The 13902-nt window shown below is 36.4% G+C and overlaps 1 protein-coding gene across 4 annotated transcripts in view; it reads left to right on the top strand.

The window, feature by feature from the left end:
- Window positions 1-13902, top strand: part of Xrn1 (5'-3' exoribonuclease 1) — a 97122-nt gene that overhangs the window by 9464 nt on the left and 73756 nt on the right. For all 4 annotated transcript variants that reach the window (XM_060385500.1, XM_060385498.1, XM_060385499.1 and 1 more), the window contains exons 4-13: window positions 1081-1190; window positions 1288-1398; window positions 3006-3088; window positions 5625-5712; window positions 5798-5966; window positions 6720-6787; window positions 7092-7229; window positions 9917-9983; window positions 10184-10289; window positions 11742-11831. In XM_060385500.1, coding sequence (XP_060241483.1) covers window positions 1081-1190; window positions 1288-1398; window positions 3006-3088; window positions 5625-5712; window positions 5798-5966; window positions 6720-6787; window positions 7092-7229; window positions 9917-9983; window positions 10184-10289; window positions 11742-11831 — 1030 coding nt within the window. The remainder of the gene's footprint in view (window positions 1-1080; window positions 1191-1287; window positions 1399-3005; window positions 3089-5624; window positions 5713-5797; window positions 5967-6719; window positions 6788-7091; window positions 7230-9916; window positions 9984-10183; window positions 10290-11741; window positions 11832-13902) is intronic.

The following is a 13902-nucleotide window of genomic DNA, read 5'->3' as shown; positions in this document are numbered from 1 at the left end:
ATTTTCCTGTTAAGAATAGTAGTTATTGGGGCTATAGAGGTGGCTCAGTGGTTTAGAGCACTGATTGCTCTTGCGGAGAACCTGGGTTCAATTTCCAACACCCACATGGTGACTCACAGCCTTCTGTAACTCTAGTTGTAGAGGATCAGGTGCTCTCTCGGTGTCTAAGGACCCTGCGTGCACGTAGTGCACACACATATGTCCAGACAAAACACTGTACGTAAATAAATACTAAAAACTTAGAGCAGAGCAGTTGCTGTGAAGACAGCCCACTCAGCAGAATACTTGTCACACAAGCATGAGGACCTGAATTCAATCCCAGCACCCATGGAAGAAGCTGGGTGTGGTGGCATACACTCGTAATCTTAGTGTTGGGGAGATGAGGCAAAAGGGTCCCTGGGACTCACTGGTCAACCTGTTTTGCCTGCTTTGAGTCCCAGGTTCCAGTGAGAATCTGCCTCTGAAAAGACAAGGTGGCTGGGCATGGTGGCACAGGGCCATAAGTTATTAATAATATATATTAACAGTAGTAGTTATTATTGGCAATCTAATTATAGCTACATGTCTTTTAAAAATGCTTCAAGATCTAAAACAATTAGTGGGTAAAAGCTTTTGCCACACAAGTTGACCTGAGTTCAAAGCCCAGAACCCATGGTCAAAGGATGGAATGGATTACCAAAAACTGTCCTGTAGCTTCTACACATGTGCCATGTAATGCAAAAGCTGACCCTCACACATTACACATCATACACATACATAATAAGTAAAAGTAATAATATGCTTAGGAATCCAGCAGAGACATAGGAAATTGAAGTTTATTAGAGTTCAGACTGCTCTTAGATAAACTGCTTAAAGCACAGTGTATATACAGTGTAAAATCCATGACTGTACTTTTATGGCACTGACTAGTGACATTTGCAGCATTGGAGACACAGTATATTATTATTTGCTTGCAAAATAAGCAAGAAAGCTTTGAGCTTTCTTTGAGGATACTGATTATATGTTGTTACTTGGAACTTAACTGCTTTTGCTGTTTTTATCTCTTTCTCAGATTAACGTTTTAAAATTTTTTATTTATAGGGACTGAATTCATGGCCAGGTTGCATGAACATCTGAAGTATTTTGTAAATATGAAAATTTCCACAGACAAATCATGGCAAGGCGTTACCATCTACTTCTCAGGCCATGAGGTTACTGTCTTTTTTTAATCTAAGGAATTTTTAAAGGTTTATTAAATACTTTGGAGCATAGCATATCACTACCTTCTTTTTTAAACATTATGTTTAGACTCCTGGAGAAGGAGAGCATAAAATCATGGAATTTATCAGATCCGAGAAAGCAAAGCCAGATCATGATCCAAACACCAGACATTGTCTCTATGGCTTAGATGCTGACTTGGTAGGTATAACACTTACTTTCATTGTAAGCTTGTGTCGTATGCTAAATACTGAAGAAATGGAATTTTAATGCAGATAGTTTGCTGGCTATAGCAATGAATACAAAAGTGGTTGCTACATTTGTCATTATCTAAGTTCTAAAAGAATTCGGAAATTCTTTTAGAAATTCTTCATTTGTCATAGATTATGAATAACTGACCTTAGAATAGTCTACAGAGCTAAGTAATTCTATGAGTATGCTGCTGAAAATCAAATGCTGATGTCTGTGAAAGAGGACAGTTTTACCTAAGGTCAAGAATAGCTTGTATGGGCTGGAGAAATGGCTCAGCGGCTGGCTGTTCTTCCAAAGGTACTGCTTTAAATTCCCAGCAACCGCTGAGTCTAGTGAGATCTGGTGCCCTCTTCTGGTGTGCAGGCAAACATGCTGTATAAATGATAAATAAATCCTTAAAAATATAAAATAAAATAAGAGCTCTGAACTCCAAGCTCGTGCCTCAAATACCTTTTATATAATGAGTATTTTGTTTGCATGTATGTATGTGCACCACATGTTTGCCTGGTGCCTGAGAAGGGCATCAGATCCCCTGGAACTGGAGATAGGGATGGTTATGAGCTGCCCTGTGGGTACTTGGAACTGAACCTAGTTCCTCTGCAAGATCAGTAAGCTCTCATTAACTGCTAAGCTATTATATCTCATTCAAATAAAATGAGACATGAGACAAGCTGACGTGGTTATTTACATGTTAAACAATTTTTGTTGTATGTGTGATCATGGCATTGTGGCTAAGTGCCTTAAAAACTTGTTTATAAAAACATTATGAAAATATGTATTTATTAAGTGATAACAGTGTATGGGATTTGTTTCAATAACCTAGCTTGGTAGAAAGAGGTCAATGACTACATTAAGTTTAAAAATATAATACTTAAGAAAACTTGTGGTATGTTTTAAAATAAACAGTATGTATTGCCAATGGTTCACATGTTCACCCCACTTTTGAGTTCTTTTGAGGAAGTAGGATAGATGAAAAAAGTGCCTTTTTCATTTTGGAATGAATTTTCATGTTAATGTTATCCTGACCTCTAAACATCTGTATATTTTTTTAGCATGGAAAAGTTGCTGCTTTTAATTTCCACCATTAAGAAGTAGGAATATTTGAAAATCCAAAGAAAGTTTTGTGATTTAGGGGAGGAAAAGTGGGGGGCATAATGTCAATTACAAGGCTCATGGGCTGGAAGGTAAATGTAGTCTAGAAAAGTATACTCACTTGATTCTATCTCATATCCTGCCATTGAGACTGGAGAGATGGCTCAGCAGTTAAGGGCACTGTCTGCTCTCCCAAAGGACCTGGGTTCAATTCCCAGCACCCATGAGAAAGCCCAATTCCAAAGGACCCAACACCTTTACACTAATGAACATAAAATTAAAAAAAGAAGCTCTTGACCATATCCTGCCATTGGATTAGTTTTTGATAGCTGTATATTTTATTTTAATTTTTACATTTTGACTTTTAGATTCTTCTCTGTATAAAAATTTTATTAAATTGCTGTTGGAAATCTAATGGAATGAACAGAGCTAGAATAGAAATATTTTGTAATTATTTTCAACAGATCATGCTTGGATTAACTAGTCATGAGGCGCATTTTTCTCTCTTAAGAGAAGAAGTTCGGTTTGGTGGGAAAAAAACACAAAGGTAAATTACGTTGAAAGAATGAACAAAGTAAAGCATGTCTTGTAATTCCTTAACACATGGGTTGTGCAAATATTTCCCCTTAATCCATACATACCTATTTTGGTGAAGTCCACTCTGTCTTTTTTTTTTTTTTTCCCTATGCTTTTAGTGTCTTAGCATCCAAGAAAGCTCTGCCAAATCTAATGTCATAAAGGTTACCCCTATGTTTTATTCTAAAAGTTTTATAGAGAGGTTGTTTTGTTTATGTTTATGTTTTGTTTTTGCTATTTGGAACTTTGGTTATTTTGCAGGAATGGGCTGGAACCCAGTGGTGAGCACTGAGCTGCTGAATTATACTTCAGATTGAGTTACATAGTTTTTACTGACACAGTTGGATTATTAATCCATTCTGAATTAGTATTTGAATAACCTAAGATAAATCTATCTCCATTCTTCATATATAGAAATTCAGTTTTCCTATCACTATTTGTTGAGAAAACTGCCCTTTCCCTATTGAAAGTCTTGGTTCCTTGTTGAGAGTCATTTGTTCATGTATGCGGAGTTTTATTTCTTGTGTTTTCTACACTATTCCTTGGTCAAATATACCTGTCTTTATATCATTTCTGGTGTATTTGTGTAGATTTCAATGATATTAACATTGAAATCAAGAAGAATGAACCCCCAACTTTATTCTTTTGAAAGCTTGATTTTTTTTTTTTTTACAGATTTTTTTTTGTTGTTGTTGTTGGTTTTTGTTTTGTTTGTAGGAAAACATCATTGGGATTTTGATAGGGATAGCTTTAAGAAAGATTTAAGAAATCTGTAGATTTTAAAAGCATCTTGATATTGGGTCTTCTAATCCTTGAGCATATGTTTTGTGTCTCCTTTTAATTTCTTTCAGCAATATTTTGTAGTTTCCCTGGTTTAACTCTTTGGTTAAGTTTATCCCAAAGGATTAACTTCTGGGTATCATTTTTATTTGGAATCATGTTTTCTGAGGTTTATTTTATGTTATGTGCATGAGTGTTTTGCTTGCGTATAGGTATATACACCACATGCATGTGTGGTGCCCACACAGGCTAGAAAAGGATGTCAGATCTCATAACTGGAGTTACAGATGGTCGTGAACCGCCGTGTGGGTACTGGGAACTGAACCCAGGTCTTCCAGAAAAGCAGCCAGGGCTCTTAGCCACTGAGCTGAATATCTTGCTCCTGGAATAATTTTCCTAATTTCCTTTTGGTTTGTCCTTTGATGGTGTACAGAAATACTGCCTATCTGGTTCCCTGCAGATACAGTATTGGTTTATTATCACTAATATGTTTTTATGTAGTCTATGGAGTTTTCTGTATGTAGACTCACACCATCTGAAAACAGATAAAGTTGTACTTATCCCTTTCCAATTTTAATTCCATCTCTTTATCTTTCCTGCCTCATTGCCCTGGCTAGGAGTTAAAGAACAGTGTTGAATAGCTATGGTGTGTTGAATAGCTGTGGTAAAGTAGGTATCCTTGTCTTATTCCTGGTCTTAGGAGTAATGTTTCACTCTATAATGTTTATTATGTGTTTTCATAAATGTTCTTTGTCATATTAAAGATATTATCTCTATAGCTCTTATTCTCTTTTTTGAGAATGTGTTTTACATTGTGTGTGTGTGTGTGTGTGTGTGTGTGTGTATGTTTGTTTGAGAGAGAGATCGAGAGAGAGAGAATGTGTATGCACACATATATGCAATGCCATAGCATGTGTGGAGCTGGGACTCTCCTTGTGCCATGTGGCCTCTGGAGATCAAACTCGGGCAAATAAGCATTTTTGACCACCAAGCCTCTTGCTAGCCCACTCTCTCTAATTTTGACAGTTTCTTTCTATAGGCCAATAGGCCAAGCTAGCTTAGAACACTATGTAGGCTGGGCTGGCCTCAAACTCATTACCCTTCTGTCTCTCTCCTGAGTACTTGAATTTCAGGTGTTATCATGGGAGATTATTTGATACTGTAAAATGCTTTTCTAAAGAATTATCTTGGAAAATGTCTTTCTTCATTCAATTCATGTGTTATATTTGTTTTCGTATGTTGAACTGCCCTTATATTCTTGCCATAAATCTTGCTTATATGTTATCTATTTAGATATGTTACTATCTTCTAATAGTCTTCTTTATAGCTAAGCTTGGAGTATAAGCCAATATGTAGTCCTAGCCAATGCAGGAAATAAACTATATTGCATAAATTTAAAATTATACATGCACACATACATACACACACACCCTCACTAATTTATACACTTCCTGCAATGACCAGCAAAATAAGTGGGCAGGACCACACTAGTTTCTTACATGTATTGTATATTAGACCTTACAATTTCTTGAGTTCATTCATCAAAAGTATAATGTAAACCTGTTATTTTGAACATCATGTTTCATCCATTAGGATGGAATTCTCATATAATTATATAAGTTACTTGCTCTAAATATCAGATTTATCTCTTAAGGACAATTTTTACTTAATTGTTGCTGCATTTTTGAAGCTGGGCCACTCTGTTTTGATCACTTGACTAATTACAGGGTCTGTGCACCAGAAGAAACGACGTTTCACCTCCTACACTTGTCTTTAATGAGAGAGTATATTGATTATGAATTTTCAGCATTAAAAGTAAGTGTTAATATATCCGTGGACCACAGTTTTTTATCTACAGAAATTTCTGTAGGATTACACTTTGTTCTCCATTTTGTCATAGGAAAAGATCACATTTAAATATGACATTGAAAAAATTATAGATGATTGGATTTTGATGGGATTTCTTGTTGGCAATGATTTTATCCCTCATCTACCTCATTTACATATTAATCATGATGCACTGCCTCTTCTTTATGGAACGTATATTGCTATCTTACCAGAACTTGGAGGTAAGAGCATTTTACTGGTCATTTAGTATCCTCTGCGTATTAGATTACTGCATGCATGACTGCAAAGGCACTTGAGGTTGTCATTTTCAGTGGTCACTAAAGAAACTGGCTGTACATGTCAGGTATCTAGCCTCACTGACTCTGACTTCTCAGGAAAACCAGCAGACCTCATTGGGTTCACTTCATTCTGTTCATATTTTATTACAGAAATCCAGTTCTAAATATACATGAAAAGTATTCACTATAAACCAGAACAGTAAAAATGGGAAGTTGGCAAAAAAAATTTTTCTCAAAATTACAGGACATTATTATTATTATTTCTTTTCTTCCTTTTTCTTTTTGAGGCAAAGTCTTACTGTGTATCCCAGGCTGGCCTCAAATTCAAATCCTCCTGCCACAGCTTCCCAAATAATAGAACACAGGTGTGCGCCCCTCAGCCAGCCACATCTTTTCTCATATGTATGTGTCAAGTTAAATGATTACATAGACTGTAATACATACAGCATTGTTACAGATATGGTTGGAAATGTGGAAGCATTATTATTATGTAACCTGGAATTTCTAGTATTTTACTTCAGTGCCTGAAATACAATAATATAGAGGTTATAGAAACTGAAGTTGGTTTATAGATAGCAAAACAATTAGGTTTTCTTCATTGGAAGAATGGTTCAGTAGTTTGTGGAAAGAATTTTATACAGCTGTTTTTAAAATATTGTCAGTTTATACTACAAGTTTAGATTTGGTTCATTTTAGGTTATCTTAATGAAGGTGGACATCTCAACTTACCTCGATTTGAGAAATACCTTGTGAAACTATCAGATGTAAGTAACCACAAGGTTCTCCCCAACCCCCGCCCAGGGTCACTGTGAATGTTCATTAATTATTTAGTTAATATCAGAAAAAAACTTTTGTTGCTTTGTTCTAATTGTTCATTCTGTATAGTTTCACTTGAATTATTTCATTTTCAGTTACTTATGTTTAACTTTCAGAGTTAATGACATTATGTATGTGTGTATATATAAACATTTATTCAGTTTTCTGTACCCCATAAATAGTTTCTGTTAGAAATTTAGGTTTTATTCTTTTGGACCTGTTTAAATCATTTTAAAATTTATTTTTGTTCAGTTTGATCGAGAGCACTTCAGTGAAGTCTTTGTGGACCTCAAGTGGTTTGAGAGCAAAGTTGGTAACAAGTATCTCAATGAAGCAGCAGGTGTGGCAGCAGAAGAAGCTAAGAACTGCAAGGAGAAGAGAAAATTAAAGGTGATCAGTTTCTAGTGTCTTTTTTTTTCCTTTAAAAACTGTAACAGTAAAACTGTTTCTTGTTTCTCATTTTCCTTAGGTTTCAGGCGGTTGTTTCACTTTCATTTCTTTTTTATGAGCGTCTAAAATATTCTTGTTTCTGTCTCTGTGTTTTTCTCATATCATAAATATGTCTTTAAGGAAAGACAAGTTTCTTATTTTCCTCGCTAGGAAATAGCATTATGTTTTCTCTATTAAGAAGCTAATAAACGGAGCTCAGAAGTCAAGAGCACTTGCTGAGGCTCCAGGTTCAGTTCCAAGCCCCCATATGGCAGCTTACAACAGCAACTCCAATTTCAGGGGAGCTTCCACCCTCTCCTGGTTGATGCCAGGATGCATGTAGTATACATGCATACATTCAGACAAAACTTATATATATATATAAGATTTTTAAAAAATTAAGGATGCCAATAAATTAACTTTTAAATTATTTCAGTCACGTTACTTGAAAGCAGCAGACCACTGGACTAGTTTATACTTATTTGGGGCCTTAGGAGATTGTTTGTTTACTTGCTTGTTTATTTGAGACCAGGTCTCATGTAGCCAAGACTGGCCTTGAACTCCTGATCTTCTGCCTTCATCTCTTAAGTGGTGGGATTTATGAGTGTGTTACACGGTGATATTGAATTAGCTCATTAAATATAGTTACAGCATTTACTTTTGTGACACTAGGCCAGCAGTGGACTAATTAAGAATGATGAGTAGAATAATCTCTAGGCACTTGGGAGATGGCTCAGTGATTAAGAGCACTTGCTACTCTTGCAAAGGACTCAAGTTTGGTTCCCAGCACACATGTATGTCTCACAACCATCTGTAACTCCAATTCTAAGGGATCCAGCACCCTCTTCTGGCCTCCCCAGGCATCAGGCATACATGCAGTATACTTAAATACATGGAGGCTGAACATTCATACACATAAAATAAAAGTAAGTCAACCAGGCGTGGTGACACGCTCTTGTAATCCTGCACTCAGGGAGGCAGAAGCAGGCAGATCTTTGTGAGTTCGAGGACAGCCAAGGCTACCCTGTCTCAAAAAAAAAAAAAACAAAATAAATGAATAAATCTTTTTAAAACAGTACAATGTCTAGTAAATATTTCTTCTTAATAAATGATAGGCTCAGTGAGAATATTCTAGTGTTCTTTAAAACATCTCTAATTACAGTGTCTTGTTTGTGTTAGTTTGAAAAAGAAACCTCAAATTTTTTTCAGCTTATTTATAATGATGAGATCCTGGATGTATTTAGGCTCAAGACAAATAAGTTTTCCCCTAGGAAATGTAAATATCCTGATTTTTTTTTTTCTGGCACAGTTTTCCTAAATTTTTTTCTCATTTCTCTTTTGAACATTTATGCATATGGTGTATGTATGTATCTATATGTGTGAGTGCATGTGTGTGTAGGCACATGTGGAGACCTGAAGTTGTCATCTTCAGTTGCTCTTTACTGTTTTGAAGCAGGTGAACCACAGCCGACCCATAGCTCACCAATTCTAGCTGGTTTGCTAGCGACCTTGCTCAGGGTATCCCCATGTCTGCCTCCCAAGTGCTGGATTACAAGCAGCCACCACAGCTGTCTGGCTTTCTACATGGGTGCTGGAGATCTAACTCCAGTCTTACATTTGGCATCAGGTGCTTTATCCCCAAGCTGTCTCCCCAGCCTAACACTATGAATGCTCTTTCAGTGGAACTGAGCAGTGATAAGTCTGATCCCACCACATGGATTTCTCCTAAGAAAACAAGCTTTGTTCCGGGTATGATGGTACTATAAATCCTACTTAAAATGCAGAGATTTAAGGATCTTGAACTTCAGGTCAGGCCTGGGCTATACAGTAAGGTTATCTCAAATAGAAAGAAAGGAAAAGGAAAGAAAGAAGAAACTTTGCAACTTTGGAGGGAACCTGTATTCATAAAACCTACATGTATATGTAAATAACTCATAGCTCCTCCACCTTAACATGATCCTTAAACTTCACCAGTCTTCCAGGATTTAAATATAGAAATATACACAGTCATGACCCCTGAGCACAAAGCTAGTAGAGGCCTGGGTTACATGAAGAAAAACTAATGGGATTCACTGTCAGTAGCTAGGGAATGAAAAACAAGAAAGGATTAAGATCTAAAATAAATGAATGAACGAATAATGAATGAATCAAGCAAGTGGGCAGAACATGAAAGATAGTAGGTTGGAAGAACAGTTTTAAGAATAACAAGATTCAGAGATTCAGACAGCACTCATTAACTCCAAGCTTAAACAAATAGATTGTATTAGTACTAACTCAAATTTTGCTGTCTAGCAATGTTAAATTGATAAATGGTAAAATTATTTCATTTTTGTTTGTATTGTAATATAATTTTTAGATATTCTTGGTCTTGGTACATATGTAATTAAATATACTTTAACTTTAATGGGAATCATTATCGGAGTTCTAGATAATAAAAATGTATAACTTTAGAAAACAATTGATAACGAAAAAAACATACACTATTCCAGTTTTTGTTTTTAATCTTATTTTTTCTTAAGTAAGCTGGTACAGAGAATCCTTTAAAGATTATTTCAGTTATATTTGGTATTTTTCTAATCTCACTTTTACATGTCTGACTTGGAAACATATCTTACAGTTCATCTTATAATGATTTATAACTTTTATAGGGCCAGGAGAATTCCTTAAGTTGGGCTGCTTTAGACAAAAGTGAGGGTGGAGGAGTGGCTTCTAGAGGTGAGTACACGCTCTGTTTAGTGTTCTTTTGTTGACATAGTAGTTGTCATGACTCTCCTCTATTAGTGCTAACCCACAATATTGAATGGGGTAGAGTCCCATGATAGTTGATAAGCACCAGTTTTGTATGCATTGATCACAACACTAGGTAAAAACAGTATTCACAGTTATCAGTCACAGCTTTCTGATTTTTCTCACAGATAATTTTGAAGATGAGACTGAAGAAGATGATCTGTTTGAAACTGAATTTAGACAATATAAAAGAACATACTACATGACGAAGATGGGAGTCGATGTAGTATCTGAGTATGCTTTGCTAACAGTTTTGTTTTGCAGTAGAAAAGTAGATTTTTTTCGGTTCTTCAGAAAACAACTTGATTTTGATGAAGTAGTGGGAGATTTTTTGGTTTTGTAAATTGTGCTTTTTATGATAGTTATTCTGGCATGTGTTCTATTGCTATGATAAAAATTGCTGAGTAGATGAACTAGGGAGATGGCTTATTGGGTAGCATTTGCTGCACTACCTGAGGACCCAGGTTCTTCACCCCTAGCACCCATGTAAATGCCCAGCTCAGCATTGTAGCAAGATCTTGTCTTTAAAAAAAGGAGACTGTACTAAACCTCTGGCTCACGTCTCTCCTCTCTTTATCTCCAGAATCTGCACAACTATTAAATGGTGATTACAAAAAGTTCCCAGCAACTCAGAGAGGTGCTTTTTAAAGACAAACAAAATCACGTATTTATAGAACACACATTATTGATACTTTTTTAAATTGAGTGAACAAGGAAGACTAGTTCTGGGGTGGTAGTACATGGCTACTCTGAGCTATTTGGGAAGCTGAGTCCACAGGCTCACTGGAGCCCAGAAATTCACTGGGCACAAGAGCACAGCCTCATCTCAGCAGCGATGGAAAAGGAGTGTACCAAAATGACTAGTGATTGCTGGAAGGTGAAAAGAATTTCTTTCTTTCAGAAGTTAATTATTTTTTATTATAATTTATTCACTTAAGAATGGTTTTCTTAATTATCCAGGTTCCTAGCAAACCTGGGTCCTTAGGTAATACAGCAAATGCTACCCACTAAGCTAGGAAATACTTATTAAAAAAAACAAAGGTAATATATTCCATGTTTAAAAGCATGCCTACCAAGAGAACCAGCTCCTGAAAGTTATCTCATGACCTCCGCACAAGTACCATAGCATGCACACAAACACAAAAAAACAAGTTGATAATAAGACAATTTAAAGATATAAGCATATCTACCAGAAATACAAAGATAAGAAATTTCTAAGTCATTGTTTTTTACTTGTTTTATTATGGCAATTTGAAAATTTGTTTAACCCAAATCTTAATGGAATTTGGCTTGAGATAAAAGACTAGCAGGAATCTTGTTCAGAAGAATAGAGTGCTTTTTAAAGGTGTTGTAGATGCTATTGCCAGATTTCTAAGAGGCCCCAGGTTTATTCTCACTCCCACTATTAAGAGACTGATAGTGCCACTTTGTAGAAAGGTCATTAGATGACTCTTTATAACTTTAGGCAAAAATATGACATACTGATGACTTAAGTATACACAGCAGCCTTAACTGCATTGATAGTTGGTTTAGGAAGTGTAAAGCAGCCTTTCATGTGACAAGATAGAATTGTAAATTAGTGTAGAATTTTTCTGTTTATAAGTTTTAAGTATTAAAAATGCACTGAAGACATTGGCCTATCTTCAGAAAACAGTGTTGTAATAAAAATGCCCCTTTCTGTTTCAGTGAGTTTCTGGCTGATCAAGCTGCCTGTTATGTTCAGGCTATACAGTGGATCTTACACTATTACTATCATGGAGTCCAATCCTGGAGCTGGTAAAGGCATCTCATTTTATAATGATTCTTACTAGTAGAGTCTCTTTACACATCTCTTTCCTTTTATTTCTACTTATTTTTTCATATATTTATAGTCAAATTTAAATTAAATATAGTTGTTGCAAGATATTTGATCACACCGTGAACCCTGAGATTGTGTTGTTTACTGGAAAAACCTGTTTCTAGTTGCGGTGTGTCTCAGCCCTAGCATACACCTTTAATCCAAGACAGGATTAAATAAAATCAACTATAGGTCAAGAGATGGAGCAAGCAGCAAGGTGACAGGAAGTGAGCATAGGGAAAAAAAAAAACAACATAAAGAGTAAGAGGAAGTCAGGGGGTCAGAGGGAGAGAAACACACACAGGAAGTGGAAAGGTGAGGTTATTGAGTTTTGGGGGTTTTGAGACAGTGTGAAGAATGAGAGTTTCCTTTTGGAACATAGGCTGAGAAGGAAGCTCAGCTGGGTACTTTCATTGCCTCTCTAAGCCAGCAGGCTTTCACCCCAGCATCTGACTCCTGAGTCTTCACTGGTAAAATCAAGGAATTTAAATTTTTATTAAAAAAAAAAAATAGTCGTTTTATTTGAAAATATTTTAAAGACTTTTTTCTTTATTAATTACACTTTATTCACTTTGTATTCCCCCTGTGGTTCCCTCCCTCCCATCCCAATCCCTTTCTTCCTCCACAGTCTGCATGCATGCCCCTCTCCAAGTCCACTGATAGGGGAGGTCTTCTTTTTCTTCCTTCTGAACCTAGTCAATTAGGTCTCATCAGGAGTGGCTACATTGTCTTCTTCTGTGGCCTGGTAATGCTGCTTCCCCCTCAGGGGGAAGTAATTAAAGAGCAGGCCAATCAGTTCATGTCAGAGACAATCCCTGTTCCTATTACAGTAGAACCCACTTGGATACTGAACTGCCATGGGCTACATCTGTGCAGGGATCTTGGGTTATCTCCATGCATGGTCCTTGGTTGGAGTATCAGTCTCAGGAAAGACCCCTGTGCTCATATTTTTTGATTCTGTTGCTCTCCTTGTAGAGTTTCTGTCCTCTCCAGATCTTACTGTTTCCCACCTCTTTCATAAGATTCCCTGCACTCTGCCCAAAGGTTGCCCATAAGTCTCAGCATCTGCATTGATTGAGAAAGATATTTATAGCCCTAGCCTTTGTTAAACAAAATTCTCTATTAATCTGAATCAAAATGGGCTGGGATGTAGCTGGCAAAAAGCACTTGGATGAGGCTCTAGGTTCAGTCTTGAGCACCAGAAAGAAATGCAGAGAATCAAGGTTAGAGTTCCATAAGAGAGCACTTATCTAGCATGGATGAATTCTGGGATTTGATTCCTAATATCACCAGAAAACTAAAAATTAAAGAATCTGTTATGAATGACAGTGACCTAACAATTGTTTTCAATCTGAGTGTTAGTTACTTAAGGGTATTTGTAATATTCTCTACATTTTTGTATACTCAGAAACAGTTCTCCTTAGCAGGAATAATTTCTGAAGAACAACTTACTTAAATGTGTGGCTGAAACAGTGAAAGAAAAGCTTTACTTGATTTACTAAAAATAATAATTTCTCCAATGTTTTCTGTAGTGGTCAAATTTTGTCACTGACAAATTTCCTGACAGAACAACTTAAAAGAAGAAAGATTATTTTGACTCATGGTTGCAGGCTTCACTTTATGCTCAGCCAGCTCCATTCTCTTTAGGCATGGTGAAAGAAAGCATTGTGGCAGTGTGGAATAGAGGAGCAAAGTTGTTGCCTCATTGTGACCAGGAAGTAGAAAGAAAGCTAGAAGAAGGCCTAAGACAAGATACAGCCCCTGGGGACATGTCCCAGTGGCCCAGATCTAGCTACTCCCACCTCCTAAAGTTTCCAGAACCTCCCAAATAGCACACCAGGTGTGAACCAAGTGTGCATGAGTATTATGGCGGCCATACTTCATGTCAGAACTGCTTCATTTCAAAACTGTAATACTTCCGATCCTAGCAGATTACATCTACTCATTCACTGAAACAGAAAAATAATGTCCAGATGTGGCAGCTCATATCTGTAATCTTAAGGTAGCAGG

This window comes from Meriones unguiculatus, chromosome 6 (genome assembly GCF_030254825.1).
Source record: "Meriones unguiculatus strain TT.TT164.6M chromosome 6, Bangor_MerUng_6.1, whole genome shotgun sequence".
In the NCBI taxonomy this organism is placed as follows: Eukaryota; Metazoa; Chordata; class Mammalia; order Rodentia; family Muridae; genus Meriones; species Meriones unguiculatus.
This window is presented reverse-complemented; position numbering and strand designations above follow the sequence as displayed.